Source organism: Phoenix dactylifera, chromosome 9, assembly GCF_051530095.1.
Source record: "Phoenix dactylifera cultivar Ajwa chromosome 9, Ajwa_hap1_PhDact_Kaust_v1.1, whole genome shotgun sequence".
Taxonomy (NCBI): Eukaryota; Viridiplantae; Streptophyta; class Magnoliopsida; order Arecales; family Arecaceae; genus Phoenix; species Phoenix dactylifera.
In genome coordinates this window covers 762,278-778,989 of record NC_143198.1, presented here as the reverse complement: position 1 = coordinate 778,989, position 16,712 = coordinate 762,278, and the positions used below count along the sequence as shown (strand labels likewise).

The 16,712-nt window shown below is 38.4% G+C and overlaps 1 protein-coding gene across 1 annotated transcript; it reads left to right on the top strand.

The window, feature by feature from the left end:
* Window positions 1–1,944: 1,944 nt before the first annotated feature.
* On the top strand, window positions 1,945–15,731 carry LOC103712073 (DEAD-box ATP-dependent RNA helicase 52B-like). The gene is made up of 7 exons (XM_017844036.5): window positions 1,945–2,229; window positions 2,421–3,269; window positions 3,390–3,473; window positions 8,973–9,215; window positions 11,146–11,313; window positions 11,494–11,607; window positions 14,598–15,731. The coding sequence occupies exons 2-7, from the start codon at window positions 2,511–2,513 to the stop codon at window positions 15,117–15,119; spliced, it is 1,890 nt and encodes a 629-aa protein (XP_017699525.3). The 5' UTR covers window positions 1,945–2,229; window positions 2,421–2,510; the 3' UTR covers window positions 15,120–15,731.
* Window positions 15,732–16,712: the final 981 nt, after the last annotated feature.

The window sequence follows — 16,712 nt, the reverse complement described above, 5'->3', positions numbered from 1 at the left end:
TTGTAGAAGATTAGAACTTGGTAGTAAGTGAATCTAATAGAGAGGTAGTAAAATTAAAGGTGCAAAAGCTCTTGGCCTCTCTTCCCTTCTCCATTTCTCTCTCTGCCTTTCTAATGAGCTGACCAAAGCTTGGTGGTAGACAGTAGTAGCACGCTAGCAACTGAATTGTCCTAGTTTCGTACAAAAATTACTTTACTTAATAATTAATAATTATAGTTTCTATCTATATATTATTAACTATTTTTATATAAATATTAATAATTAATATTTTATTATATCATCATGATATTATGGTTCAACTCGGATTGACTCGATGATTGAACCGGCGACATGTGACCTAGTCTCTTTTTCTACTTCGATAAATGATCCAATTCTTAAAACTACTAAATTATGGTTTCGGCCCGACCTCTTATCTCGGTTTTTAGGCATGACTTAAAATCTAGGTTTATAACGGGCACCTACATAGCTAAAACTCATTCTCGTTAAGCTTCAGTCCAACTTGCATCTATAGCTAAAACCATGTGTTTTAGTGCCTAAATTGCAACATATTTCATGTTACAGGATGGTATGGTGGTTTGATGATCATCATCTATCCAATGGCAAGTCGATAAAGTTCATGACCAAGATTCGAATCTAAAATTTTTGGTTGCTAAGCAGATAATATCACTGTTCCAATGTACCATGTGGACTACTACGTTCGACTACTGAGGCTTGCCCCTATTTTACCAATAAGATACGGATTTAGTCATTTAAACTGACTTGCAAAGTCTTGTAAGCTGTCATCTTTTTAGTAGTTGTATGCCCCTCGAGCTGTTCGCTCCTGTCCATAACCAAAGCCAACCAAACGAGTCTTTTTTTTCCTACCAACAATTGTTTATTTAACCATAAAGAATAACTTGGTAACCCGGCAATCCCAAAGGCCAACTAGAGTGCGTCCGCATGTACTTGATTCCGAACTTTTCTCCCACGCCTGGAAGGCCTCATCCAAATTTCTAAGGCGTCTCTGACTTTGCTTCTCCAACGGCTCCCACCTTTCAAAATTCGAATATCCCCATTATCAGAAGCTCGGAGCCAGAAGTTTGGTTCCATGGCTTTAATTATGCCCGTCTCTGCTAATTATCCCAAAGGCATCTATTATTTATCTAATCAATCCTCCAATTGATTTTTTCTGGAAACTTTTAAAAAATAATTGCTACATCTTTCATTATTGTAATATCATGATGGAAATAATAAGCAGTCTAGTAATTTGAATATCTCTTGTATTTTTAATGAGAAAAATATGGTTTGGATCTGCATGAAGATTTTTTTTGCATCCAATGACCTGAAACATGTATGGCAAAAAAATGATTTTCATTTATATTGCCGTTACAATGGAATGATGGCTAGCTGCATTACAAAGCAGAGCTCCATGCTCAAGTATCCCACTTCTATAAGGATACTTTTGCAGATATAAGAGTGGTCTGATGAGAATAGTAGTTTTAGTCAATTTTTTTAATAAAAAAGTATTGTTCTCAAGATCAGAGTGCATTTAAACAACAAAAATTTTAAGAGAAATATTATGGGATGTTATCACCTTAGACCTTCCTTCCTCAAATGGTTGTATAATAAAAGTATTCAAATAGGATGATTGCAGCCTTCCATTCTGCTGCTTCTTTTGACGAGCATCGCCTATTCCGATTTTATCTTAACGGCCTTTAATTTAAATCATGCAAAGGTAGGCCTTTACCAGGATATCTAATTTTGCTAGGGAGCTGTACGCAAAAAGCACAATTCATTGCGGGGCACGTGATGTTTCATAGTGTCACGTGCTCTTCTCGGCTTAATTGAAGGAACACCGATCGGACAGCCGAGATGTACCTGGCCAGATCCAACGGCTGTAGTAGCCAGATCGCTGTCCAGGCCGACCGCTCGTTTGGTCGATGACGTCAGCCTCAGGTCTTCCGATTTCCCCTCTTTCCTTCTCTTTTTCTCCCCCCCATCTCTCCCTCTCTCTCTTATTCTACAATAATTAGGGTCCGATAATAATAAAGGCGGAAAACAAAAGAGGAATTAGCGTTGGAGTAGAAAAAGGCGACGTCCAGCACGAGATATTTTTCCCCTAGTCTTGTCCTCGCCGGATTCGGTCTCTCCTCTCTCTTTGAAAAGCTTCTGGGGTTTCTTTCCGTGGCTCCCAATCTCTCGCTTCCCTTCCAAGGAATCGATCCTAGGGTTTCTCCTGCCCCTCTCCAGGTCTTTCTCTAATCTTGGTTTTCTTTTTTATTTTTTCGTCTCTTTCTCTTTCTAAAACCGTGCTTTGGTTTAGATCAAGGCTTTTCGTCTTTGGCTTGTGTGGATTTGTTGCGTTTTTTTTTTGTGTTTTCTGGGATTTTGAAACCCTCATCGGAGGAAATTGTTTATTTTTTATTTTGTGTTTGGTCTAGGGTGGATGATCCGTTGCTCGGATTTCTTAGATCTGCTGTAATTCTGCTGGATTGAGGCTGTCGTTAGGGTTTAGATTGATTTTCTGAATTATGCGAACCTCATGGGCTGATTCGGTCGCGGAAGCCGAGAGCTCGGCGGCCGCCACTGGTGCTTCTTCTGCTGTCAACGCCACCGCTGCTGCTCCTCGTTCCACTCGCAGTACCTACGTCCCTCCTCATCTCCGCAACCGCCCGTCGTCTTCTGAGCCCCCGGCCCCCGCTCCCGCCGAGGCCCCCGCGGCTGCCGTGCGCCCGTCCGGGTATGGTGGTCCTTCTGGCGGGAGCCGCTGGGGTGGAAGTCCTGTCCGTGACGCGGGCCGCCCTGGGATTGGTGGAGGCCGTGGAGGGGGTGGTTGGAACTCCAGAGTTGGCGGATGGGATCGAAGGGAGCGTGAGGTGAATCCTTTTGCAAATGACGAGGAAACAACTGAGGATGCATTTGATGGCCCGGAGAATACGGGCATCAATTTTGATGCATACGAGGACATCCCTGTTGAAACGAGTGGTGACAATGTACCACCACCTGTGGGCACGTTTGCTGAGATTGATTTAGGGCAAGAGCTGAATGAGAACATAAGGAGGTGCAAGTATGTGAAGCCGACACCAGTCCAGCGCCATGCGATCCCGATCTCCCTTGCAGGCCGGGACCTGATGGCCTGTGCCCAGACAGGGTCAGGAAAGACCGCAGCTTTCTGTTTCCCCATAATTAGTGGGATCATGAGGGGGCAACCTGCTCAGAGGCCACGTGGTATGAGGACGGTTTACCCACTCGCACTGATTTTATCACCCACCAGGGAGCTTTCAGTCCAAGTATGTTTTTGTATTTTAGGTGTTCCAACGTGGAATACCCGTTCTATTTGCTGGTCTTGATGATTTCATTTTCCTTTTTCCATTTGTTTTGGTGTTTATATTTTGTGCTTTGTGTTCTAGATACATGAGGAGGCTAGAAAGTTTGCCTACCAGACTGGAGTTAGGGTTGTTGTTGCTTATGGAGGAGCGCCAATCAATCAGCAGGTTATTATTTTCACATTTGGTTTGATTTTAGTTTTTTTACTTTGTTGTTTGTTGTGAACCTGTAGTACATTTCATTTACAGCTTATTGTCCGGACATTGTGCTGGTTCTATATGGAGTTTGACTGATGTCAGATGGTTGGTAGTAGGAGTTCTGCTTCTTGCCTATTGGCACTGTAATAAATCCATCTCCATGGGGTAACCATTGAGCAGGCTGTGGTCAATGGATGCATGCATATATGCATACACCAGCATATGCATATATGGTGATAGACATAGTTTGATTTCTTGTTTAGCTTCAAGTATCGTCCGTGTCCTGCACGGTTGCACTGAAGATTTTCTTTCCTCTTCATGAATGGGTGTTTGTTTCAACTTGAACTGTTATGGGAACAAAAAGGCTTCCTGATCTACTAAACTTCTACTTTACTATTATCTTTTGCTTTGGAGGGATATACTCCCTAGGTTGCTTAGACACTTAATGTCGTGATTATCCACGATATTGAAATATGTAATTGCTACATATTATGAAGTTGTGTTATTATGACCTGGATCATGATTATTGGTGTCTCATTTATGCTTCTTAGGGGGGCAGCTTCCGTATTTGGCTTAAAATTTGCAAAGTTCATACTTTGATATGAACCATTGCATTCCTATGTCATAGTTATTAGTAGTTAGAATCAATAAAACATTGTCAATCTGAGAAAGTGGATTTTACTTTTTGCCCCTCATCTTTATGGAATTTCTTATCATATATAAACATGCATACTTCAATCTATGCAGAAGATTGTCAATAGGGCCATGGAACCCAGTGTGGGTTCCTAGGCTTCTACAATGGACTGCGCAGCAACCTAGGTGGTCTTTGCTTTCCTTTTTGAGCAAAGCGGGCAAGAAAATGAGAAGAAAAGATGAAGGAGAAGAAAGGATCGAAGAAAAGGAGACGATGAAAAATTGAAAATGCAAAGTGAAGAGAAACAAAAAGGAAGAAAGATAGAAGCTAATACATCAAAACTTGAAAAGATAATTATATCTTGGTTAGGATAAAGATGCTTGAAGGGATCGAAGAAGGGGAGAATAAAATAGAAATTGATTAAATTTGGAATAAAGAATTTACTTATGAAAAACAGAAAGAAGAGAAATAAGGGGAGGAGAAAGAATATGATAAACCGCGGAAGAAAAGAATTGCTTAGTAAAATTTGAAGGAAAAAGTGGAAGAGAAAGAAGAATAGGAAGAAGATAAAGGAAAAAGACACGAGAAACAAATAGGAGGAAATGGGCAGGGGGGAAGAGAAGAGAGAGTGGAAGAGAGGAAAAAAGTGGAGGAAGAAGGAGAAGGTTAGCTGTTGTAGATAGGTGGCCAATATAGACCTCCGAGGGTCTGTGATAGGTGGGACAGTTTACCCTCTTCTGTTAGGCAAGTTAGTGAGCAAGGGCATGTCCATGTGATTGTATAATGTGATTGTTGTGCATCAAGTGGTTGATATACAAGTTATAGCTGGCATTTGTTGTTAAATTAGTTTATATATATTGACACACAATACTTAGTGCAAGTAATGTGAATAGCTAATAAGCATCTTAAATTGTAGGTTAGTATAACATATGCTTGTTATTTGTATAGCTCAATATCATTTAGTGATATGAGCAGCCATCTGGTCTTTAGACTGGTGACTAATGCAACCATGTGTTAGCTAGGTTCTAAAAGATTTGAGGTTGTTGCTCCACCTTCATAAAGCACATCAGTCATTGCCCAGGTGGTTGTCTTAGATGCCCTAGTAAGCAGCCTAAATGGTCGTTTTTGACAACAACATGCATGCATGAATGTAGAAGTTACTTTTATGTTTCACCTTACATGCATGCAGTCGCCACTCAGGTAGTTAGCCTTGCTTAATTGCCCTAGTAAATAGCCAAAATGGTCACTTTTGGCAGCAATATGCATGCATGAATGTAGAAGTTACCTTTACATTTCATCTTACATGCATGAGAAGTTCTACAAATATTTGTGCATAGTGTGGTTGATAGTCTAACACTCAGCTAGCATCTTGTACTATGGCAAAAATGGGCTAGATCTTATGTCAGGCCTTTTTGTAGAACGCGTAGATATGACAGGGCTTTTTGTAGAGAGAGGAGTGATAAAAGAGATTTATAAGGAGAAATATGTGTAAAGAGAGTTGAAGAGGCAAACAATCTGTAGGATGTGAGAATTTTGTGGTGAGAACTGCACTGGAGTCTGAGGTGTTTTCAGTTGACATAGATATATAGTAGACATGATGTTGACAAATGATGAGATGTGAAAGATTCAAGGAAAGTTGAATATCGAGATGATTTAAATATTCGGATCATGACCCAAATGATTCGAAGTGGGATCATTTTAAATCCCTATGAAGCGTAGTTGAGAGATGCTTGGATTCAACATTTGCAATAAATGATGGACTATATGCGAGTATTGAGTACCAATTGATGTCAGCCACATGAGATGTAGATTGAGATTCCTATTTCTTAAAGTAACATATGGAGAACAAATTAATTTGATGGAGAGTAGGAGGGATTGATGGTCCTTAGGTTTGCATTTTTATGTAGGCAGTTCTTGTTATTGCTAGAGTTCTGAAAGACACGGTGGAGCTGGCTTCACATTCTTTTTTAAATAACTTTTATGAGTATGGTCATAATTTTTATACCCTTACCGCTACTAGATGTATTGTATATATTACTATGAGGCTGACTTCAGTGCTAATGCTTTTGTTACATGGTCCTTAAACACTAAGTCTCTTGGATGTTGGTTCAAGTATTGTTCGTATGCTTTGATTTCTTCCAGCTCAGATGATTGGGTTGCACACCAGTATGCTTTTGGGTATAAGTAATTATGTGCATATCTTGAGTTTGAGTTTTATGTTAGCAATTTGGGAGTGAATACAAATTGATTTTGCCAAATATATTTATTATATATGTGAATGTTATAAAGTAGATGGCTGCTGGTCAGCTTCAATGAGTATAGTCCCATCTTATGCATATTATTATACGTATTTATCCTTGGCTTTATCTGTGTTAGAGAGCGAGAAAAACAAGATAATTAACTCTATGAAAATGAAAATCTATTTATCAGTTCACATAACCATATAAGTTCAATGGTGAAAGCCTAATTTGAAACACTTCATCAACTAATGAAATCAGCGACCATCCATTGGATGCTTATTTTCTTGAAGTTAGTCACGTGCATGAGATGTCGCATATAGATAATTACATTATAACTAATGAAACATCTGCCTTTGATGATATTCCAAGTGACAGTTGAGACATATCTAGTTGTTGCAACAGATCCATGAAAATTTGACAATTTTGAGCCAAATCATGTATTCTATAAATGATGACCATTTAACAAGCGTTTTTGCTGTATGTTTTATTTTTGTTATATGTGTTAGTTGTAAAATGGGTTAAAGATTGCAAAGAATGTGAATGCATGTTACACTTTGATAGAGCTGGTATTTGGAGGGAACTGCTAGTAGTTCAGCAGTTTTTTGAAGGCTTCAAAGAGGAGGGCAAAAGAACATCAATAGTTTGCTGTTCTGCTTTTATTCCTCTTACTTTTCTATCTCCTTCCCATCATTGGAATGAAGATTTTTTTTTTTAAGGTAAATGGGGTGAGTTTTGAAGAGATGCATATAATTTGGGCAAATTTTTAAGTTTTAATCATACCATACTAAGCCTGGGGTACCTTTAGGTTGGAATAGGTGGGTGACATGTCTTTGTGCTGGACTATGTTGAGTGGAGGTTGGGAGTCTTGGAGATGTGGATGTTTCTTTCCCCTATAACTTTGCCCTTAAAAAGACACAGCCACCCAAGGCTTGCAAACTTGTTTGGCTAACATACATATGATAGATTATCTATAGAGTTTCAGCAATCTGAATTTTTAGAGGACTAGTAGGGGCTTGGAACTTGAGAGCACGACTTCCATTTGAAAGAGGTGCAGATATTCCAGAAAGCTAGACTCTGGTTAGAAGGGGCAAATCCCATCTTGGAAAATAAATGGTTATAAATTTATCGAAATATAAATTTATGATCCTAGCAAGGTGCACATGGAAAATACATGAGTATAACATTTTTAAAACAAATGGTTATATGAGTTGTGGTAATCACTTGCTGCTGTTGAAGCTATTAGGTTTGCTGATAAGCAGAGGAGATTTGTAGAATTGCGTATAGATGTCATATGGGTTAAGGTCGCTTGTGCTAAAAGCCTGAAGGTAGTTCCAACTTGCTTATCTTTTATAGTTTATTATTTCTTCACATACATTTACCATGCTGATGACTAGGGGTGCAATCGAGCTGAGCCGAGTCGAGTAGCTAGAGCCACAAGCTTGACTCGATTTATAATATTTGGGCTTGAAACTTGACTCGAGATTGATCAACCCTAATATCGAAGCTCGAACTTGACTCAATCAAAACAAAGCAATACTCGAGGTTGACTCGACTCGACTCGAAAATCAATTGAGCCATTTTTGAGCTCGAGTTCAAGCCTTCCTCATAATGAAAAATATAATTAAAAGTCAAGAGTTGGGTCAGATTAAAAGGAATATAAATATTATATTTTTAAATATTAAATTAATAATATATTATAAATAAGATATAATAATATTAAAAATATATATGCTCAACTAGGCTTGTGAGCTTTTGAGTCAAGTATTTTGCTATTCAAGCTCCACTCGAAAAATTGTTTGAGCTTCTCGAGCTCGGTAATAGTCGGGTTGAGTCAAGCTTGGACCCCAGTTGGGCTCAAGTAGCTTGCAAGCTGCTCGGCTCATTTGCGCCGCCTACTGAGGACAGACTAAAATTAACGGTTTAGTGAATAAGCAGCAGTTAATTGTTAAAAATAGTTAAAGTAGGATTTGAACGTTTAGTAACTTTTTGTCTTGTAACTGGAACAAGCAAAAGCATGTCTTGAAAAATGTGGTGGCTTCCATCAAGCTTTTCTCACTTTTATTTGATTTAATCTTCTAGACCAAGTTCTGCACTTGTGCTTGCTTTTCTTATTGGGCTTTTGACGCAGTTTATTGCTAACAAAATCTTTGTGAAAGATCTCTATATTCCCTTTTTGTTCTGGTTAATGATGTTCATGATATTATTAGATGCATTATGATATTTATTTCATAAGACCCTGTATCTACAATACTTGTTCCTTTTTTTTTTTTAATATATTTGATCAACTAGCATGCTTGATAAAAAGGCCTGTTGAAATCTTGGTTTATTGTTTGAAGTGTGTTAACTCCTCTTATCTTTGGTGTCTGCTCCAACATTGGTCAAGGGTTTATGATGGTATTAGATGAATAACCTTTCTGCTTGAGAATTTGCATAGCCAATCCTCTATTGGTTTTTCTTTATTGATACATTCAATTAGGCCTGACTAGATAAAGAAAACTGGTCCTTTGGAATCTTCATATATTGTTGTGAGTGTACTGTTTTTTGTGTGCATACTATTATGCCTTCTTACTGATTACAGTGCGTGTATCTTGGCAGTTGCGGGATCTGGAGAGGGGTGTTGACATTCTTGTGGCAACTCCTGGCCGTTTGGTAGATTTGTTGGAGAGGGCTAGAGTTTCATTACAGATGATTAGATATTTGGCCTTAGATGAAGCCGATAGAATGCTTGACATGGGTTTTGAGCCACAGATTCGAAGAATTGTTGAACAAATGGACATGCCCCCACGAGGCATAAGGCAGACGATGCTGTTCAGCGCCACATTTCCTAAAGAGATACAGGTTGGTTCCATCATGTATGGAACATTCTTATTTTTATGTATGTTTTGGAATCTGCCAGTTGTCTGCTATTTGTGGTGTTAATGTTTTTATGCTGGGTGGTCCATTTTTATTTTGGATATAACTTAACATAAATTGCCTTAGGTATATATTTGTCTTGATTGTGTTTTCTTAATTTCAGATGGTAAGCATGACAGAGTTAAGAAATCTTTGTTGGAGTCATCATAAATCTTTTATAACAGAGCTGTGCATCTATTATTCGTGCATATGAACTTGTGCTTCCTATTGTGAACTATATGGGAAGTGACATATGTTAATTTATGCATGATTGCTAATTTTCTATGGTTGTGGCACTGCAGATACTTGATCTGGAAAGGGCATTAGAAATTGCCACCATCCAATCCTAATGATTGATGCACTCTTTTTTTTATTTGTTTTCTATTATTTTTTTTTGTTGCTAACACCTTATGATCACTGGTATGTAGTAGAGTAATATATTCAGTCTTTCTTGAGACAAGAATAATCTAGAAATCTAAACAAGAAGTTGGAGGGACATGTCAAAAAGGTGAATAAGAAACATGACAACTGGAAAGTGTTGATATTATATTGACTGACAATTATTTAAGCTAATATTTCAGATGGTCATTTTATCAGAAATATTTAAGATTTGGTTTAACATGAGAAAACTGCTTATGATATAATATGATTGGGGTGACCTTATGATATTATGATGCTTGATGGAAAGTAGGGATGAGAGGGTATAGACTATAGACAAAATACCTGAACTGTGCATCTTATCCCAATGTACTGTGTTGTTGACACAACAAGATATGGGTTGGGGTATGGGATTGTGTCTGGCAGAAGCATTATGATTGGACTTGGCTTTGATGAATCCCAACCATGGAAAGTGCCGTGCAATCCACTGAGAGGGGGGGGGGGGGTCACATAAAGAGTACCGAAGGAAAGTGGGGTGTGGGGCACCTACATGGGTTGAGGCTGTCTCATGGACTCAGGTGGAGGACACCAAGAGTGGACAACGGATGCTTGGGGGAGGGTGGAGGCGATGGAGGCCGTAATAGGTGCAACATTAGATAAGGAGAATGGGATTGAGGTTATGGTGGGTTCAGATTAGGCTGTTGGCATGTGCGATGCATATGGTCTATCAGGGGAAGAGAATTGATGAACGGTTGTGATCTCATCAAGCATTATTTGATTTTTCAATCAGCAAACTGACTTCTGGTTCTTAACTTGTACTTTTATCAAGAATTATTTGATGGACGGTTGTTATTTTTCAAGAAAAGTAACTTAACCAGGTTGCTTGTTTTGATGTTCATTTAATATATGGTTCATGGCTTGGGTTAAAAACAAGACGTAAGTGTGTTCAAAAAACAGAAGCGAGTGTGAATAAATGTGTATAAGAAAAGGCACAAGTGTGTATTAAATAGGCTATAATGATTAAAAGTTGAATGAAATAATGCAAGGCCCGACAGACTTAGGTCATGTACGGCATTTCTTCACACCTACACTGATTTTTTGGAGCCTTAGCTGGTACTTGTATTCTAAGATTTGATGATAACAAGGATGCAGACCCAACACCTGTACTTTGAACCTGTGCCAACACGAGGAATGGTGGAATGAAGAGGCGATGATAAAATCCAGAGCAGGTGTAGGGAAGCTTGCATTATCTGATAGCTTGTGGTGCTCGTTGTGCAGTTTCTAAAGTTTGGAGAAAAAAAAAATTTAGGCAAATAGATATGCTTTTTATATGTTGTATGTTTTAGAGTGTTTGGTTTTCTATGTTACCTGTAATCTGGTTACCGTATGTTGTCTTGGCAATCTGTCTTCTCATTTTCTTTGCATGTTGTTCGAAGTATTTAATGGGAAATTTTCTGACATGTATGGGCACTAACAAATTTATAACTTTTGTATGCAGAGATTGGCTTCTGATTTCCTTTCCACCTACATCTTTCTTGCTGTTGGAAGGGTTGGTTCTAGTACTGATTTGATTGTTCAGAGAGTTGAATATGTTCTTGAATCGGACAAAAGAAGCCACCTTATGGACCTTCTTCATGCCCAAAGAGCTAATGGTGCTCATGGAAAGGTCATACCCGCTTAAAAACTCATCTTTCTAGTGGTTTTCTTCTTCACCCCTAGGGGTGGCTCCATTTACTTTAAGTTACTGGATTTTTGTAACATTTTCTTGCTTGCTTAATTATATGGTAATATCATTTTAATCAGGTAATTACCATGGTTACTGATACCATTACTTTGATCCCTGCAGCAAGCTTTGACTTTGGTCTTTGTAGAGACAAAGAAGGGAGCTGATTCACTGGAACACTGGTTGTGTATGAATGGATTTCCTGCAACCACCATTCATGGGGATAGAACACAGCAGGTAGGCAAATGGGCAATTTATCACGTATATCTTTGATGATATTTGAAAATTGTCCAACTTTCATTTTTTTTTTCCACCTAACTTATTTGTTCCACATCTGTCATTATGGAAGTGGTCTTTGGCGCTCATGATGCCTGTTCTATTTTCACTCTGGATGGTTTATAAAATGTTATGTTCAACTTCGCATAGAACATTACTTTTCTCCTTTTTATTTTCATAATTAATGAATATCTTTGTTAAATAGATGAGAAACCCACTACAACGAAACTGTTTGTTAGATGACTCGCTGGGTTTGACTGTTGTTATACAAGCCATTTGTCTGTTGTTTTCTGGAGGTTGCAAATCTGATGTAGCCCTAGGGTTTGGAGTTAGGACTGCTCAATGAGGGTTCTGGAGTTCCATGAAGAGGATCAAATAAATTTTGTACTAAATCTGAGTGATGTTCTGATGTCTGCAAGTGACATTTCGAATTTTAAGTATGAAAATCTGTAGTTCTAGGGTTCTGAGTGCTTTCTGTGGTGCGTATGGGTTTAAATAAACGCTAGGGTTGCTGTCAAGTAATTTCTGGGCACAAGAAGCAATTATTTTTGTGCAGAAATCAATAAACCATGGTCAGTAAGGGTGTAAACTGACGTTGGACAGCACGAGATAATATAAATCTGAAATGGATGAGCATTATGAAATAAACATAGCAAATCAACATAAATGTGTCTTAGCAAGTAACACTACAGGGTGATTTCTAGACAGAAGAAAAGGAGGAAGAAGATTTATAGAGAAAGCGAGGAGGAAAATGCTGCGAAGACTCTGGAAGAGTCTGCAGTATTGCCCCTTATTTTTTTGTTTCCAACTTTCAAAATCAAATTACCTTTCTATCAAAAAAATCAAATTCCCTTGCATGAGCAAACCCTTTAAACAAAAAATAACAGAGCTCTTACTTTATTTCCTAGAATGCCCTCATGAGATGGCTTGGCATATACAATAGGAAAGAAGAGACTTTCTCAGTATGTCTTTATGAAATAATCAGTATAAGAGATGTGATTTTCTTTGGAATTGAAATTGAAGATGAAAACATCGAGGAATTATTACATATTTCTGAGGAAAATATATGGCTTTTTTATGGATTAAATAATATGGAATAATTTAATGAATATCATTGGAGTTTCTCATTCTTTGTCATTGCAAGGAGTTATTATTTTCACTTATGTTTTATCCTAAAGATCCTGTATATGCAAGAAGTAACTTCCTAAGCAGGAAGGTGTTGCTATTCATTTTTCTCTAGTAACTTGGTAATGCTATTCATTGAAAATGGTTGTGGACTTCACTTATCATGAAGCTGCCAACAAAACGCGCAGGATTTCTTGGTTTCCGTAAATCTGCATTTTGTTTATTAATAGATAGATATAACTTATTTTAGGCTGAAGAGATGCAGACTTAATTTTCTCATTTATGAGAGATGTTGTAAGAATAAAATATGACAGGGTTAAGAAATTGTTATTACAAGCTGTCTGCTAACAAGGTTGGATTTGTGCCTTCTGGTTTCTTTTTTAGAGGTGAGTGCCTTCTGGTTTCTGACATATTGAAGTAGCCAATTTGAGGACTTCGAATCAAGGGACTAGAAAGATTTAATGTCTTTATATATATCAGTCTGCTTCACAAGGTTGGATTTGTGCCTTTAGGTTTCTTTTTTAGAGGTGAGTGCCTTCTGGTTTCTGACATATTGAAGTAGCCAATTTGAGGACTTCGAATCAAGTGACTAGAAAGATTTAATGTCTTTATATATATCAGTCTGCTTCTTGTGTATGGCTGGTTGCATCTATAACTGAGCTTCAAACTGAAGTCTGTTAGGATACCTGGCTCCTTTGCGAGACTGTAGCTCAAGTCATTGGAACAAGTGTTCATTGGTCTGCTATGCCAAGGGATTAATTGCAAATCAGAGTGGATGGTTTTAGCTGCATATTAAATTTATTTCTTGTCATTTGGCCAAATATTATTAAAATTGATTGTGTTACCGTTGCTTAGCAGTTGAAACTGGACAAGTGGCTTTGGTAAATTGTATATAAGTTGTCGATGATGTTAGAATCATCAAGGAATTTATGGTAATCTTCATGATCAGCCAATACTTTAAAGGTTTGATGGTGGAAGACACTCTTCATTGGAGGATTAAAACTAAGAAGGCTGTTGAACTATAGGCTAACAGCTTTTCTGCATAAGCCTGATTGAATATCTTCTTTTCAAGTGATACATGCCTCAGCCATTCTTTTTTTTTTTTTATCTTTTTTTTTTTACATTTTGTTCTAATATATGATGGTTGTGTCCATTTTTTTTATTCTTGTATCATTTATCATTTGTAAAGAAATGCATTAAGGGTTTTGTCTTGCTCTTTATGGTTTAGTTTTGGCTATTTGCTCTTCTCCAGGAAATCCTTATTGTTTGCTTTGTTTTTCTGTGTTTGCTTTTGTGATTAAACTAGTCTTTAGGCTCATTCGAGCCTCTACCAGTCTGAAGCTTACCTATTCATAAAGAGTTCTTAAAAAAATGTTGCTTTTGGTGTGCCATTTTCAATTGACAGATTTAGGCACCTACTACAAAATAATGAGCTCTATACTGTCTCAATTGCATGTTTTTTTGGTAATCTATTATGAGGAAGTTTTGAAGTAAAAAAAAAATGTCTGCTTCGTTTATTTTCTCATACAATATTTAATTTGCCATTGAATGACTACCAACACTCCCTTGAAGCATCAGCTAGCTGCATAGTGATTGTCAATGAACTTGCACTATTCGCCAGCCAGATGATTGTTGCTATCTTATCTGAGTTAGTAGGAATTTTATGGGATTTGTTCATTCCCCGAGCATGTCTAATTATATCTCCCCTCTCTTCTGTTCAAAAATAATTTTAAAGTTCTGCTGCTAATTTGAAAGTAATTGATTTGTACCTTGATTATTGGGTCGCTGCTGGGCTCTATTGTCACATCATTGATGCTGTCTCACAGGAAAGAGAATATGCACTGAGATCCTTCAAGAGTGGTGCAACTCCAATCTTAGTGGCAACAGATGTGGCGGCACGTGGGCTTGACATCCCTCACGTGGCACATGTTGTCAATTTTGACCTTCCAAATGACATTGATGACTACGTGCATCGTATTGGAAGGACAGGGAGAGCTGGAAACACTGGTCTGGCCACTGCCTTCTTCAATGACAATAACTTAAATCTGGCAAGACCGTTGGCTGAGCTTATGCAGGAAGCAAACCAGGAGGTGCCTGCATGGCTCTCCCGCTATGCTGCTCGTTCTTCCTATGGTGGTGGTGGTAGGAACCGTCGATCTGGTGGTGGTGCTCGCTTTGGTGGTCGGGACTTTCGAAGGGATTCCTCCTACAGCAGAGGTGGAGGTGGTGAATACTATGGTGGGGGCGGTGGATATGGTGGTGGTGGTGGTGGTGGGGGATACGGGGGTGCATCTTCAGGGTACGGGGGTGGCTATGGTGGTCCGGGGGTAACTAGTGCTTGGGACTGACATTATCCCCATTGTCTTAAACAACTTTTAAGTTCTATTCACCCTTGTTTTCTAGAATATAATTTTGATCGAGTTGCATACTTGCAGGGTTAAACAGTGGGTAATTGCCCCTTTTTTGTTCTTTCTGTTCATTCAGTAGTCTCTCTTCTTATTGGTTCCCCACGGTGTTGTCTGGCATTCTGGATGGTTAATGTGATGGTGAATTAATGGTGGCGACTGACTTCCAGGTCATGGGTGGGCTCTGTTTAGTTTTATTTTCTTTTCTTCCTATTTATCCTTTTCTTTTTAGGTTGGGTGTAGTTTTGCTTGGTGGAGGGTTGTAGAATATGTGGTGAGAGTGGGAGGGGCTTTTTTGGGGCCTGTTCGTTTCATCTCATTGCATGTTCTTTTCGACCTGCATTAATGGTGGGGGAGTAGACAAGAGCTAGGCTTTTGCTTTTTATATTTTCATTTCGAGTTCTTGTTGTAAATTTGAGAGATTAACTGAAATAAATATGACTGGAAGGGAGAAAAGGGGATAGGATGTCAATTTGTAATGAAAAAAGAGTAGTGTGTTTTATGTACTGTGATATTGTTATTTGGAACAGATACTAAAATATATTTTGTTTTCCATCGCTCTCTCCTTTACGTGCGCATGCAGAAAAAATAGTGGTGAATCTGTTAGAAGAAAGGTGTCTTTATATATTAATGAATATGCTGTCCAAGTGGCTTGGCTGAGGAGTACATGATTATATTTGTTGTTCAACTACTGGATCAATTACTAGTCTGCTGGGATGGGATGCAAATCCAAAGACCTTGCTGAATGCACTCTCTTATGGTTGCATCCAATTTTGCTTCATTCATCATAAGCTGATGGAAGGATTGTGCTGCTAGTTATCAAGGTCGTGTGGATATTTTGATATCTCGGGTGCTGCAAAAGGGTCGTTGGTCATTTTGAATGGGTTTTTCTGGTGTTGAAAAAATTGCAGTCCTCTCTTGAAACGGGAGATCCTTTTGGATAGCAACTCTTGCGAGCAGTGCCCCAATACATATTTGAGTGCTAATTGCGTTGCTTTTCTTTCTTTTCATTTTTTTGGTTTTTGGGTGTTTGGTCGTTGCTTGCTTCAAGGTCTTCGCGCATGCAGAATGATTCATTACGCGCATGCGCATGGGCTTTTTTCTGCTGGAGTCGGCCGAAGTTAATCAGTAGGGACTCTGCGGCATGGAATTTTTTTCTCTAATAGATTAGAAAGTGTGTCGTGACTCTAGTTGATTTATCTAATTCCCAATTGAACCGCATCATGCAATTTTTTCCTTGAATGGTATTGTTGCATTATTGTCATTTTTTTAACCACCATCAAATTGAATCATATTGGCCCAGCAAACATCAACATGGTTTTCCTAGGTCCGATCGTTGAGGCACAGCTGTGACGAATCATTTTGTGCTGGTTCGATGGCAAATTACTTAAAAATCCCCTTTCGTGGGATAGTTTAATAAATTATTTATAGGCGAGGAACAAGCCCCCTACATGCTCCTTAGTTAACAACCGCATCTAAAAGGGAGTACATTGAGGAACATTATTTTTGGGCCCCTGATTGGACAATAAACTACTT

Excerpts from the sequence above, each read along its gene's own strand:
- LOC103712073 (XM_017844036.5), top strand. The coding sequence starts at position 2,511 with ATGCGAACCTCATGGGCTGATTCGGTCGCGGAAGCCGAGAGCTCGGCG. Across the intron at positions 9,216-11,145 it reads CATTTCCTAAAGAGATACAG|AGATTGGCTTCTGATTTCCT; the intron begins GTTGGTTCCATC and ends TTTTGTATGCAG. Across the intron at positions 11,608-14,597 it reads ATGGGGATAGAACACAGCAG|GAAAGAGAATATGCACTGAG; the intron begins GTAGGCAAATGG and ends GCTGTCTCACAG.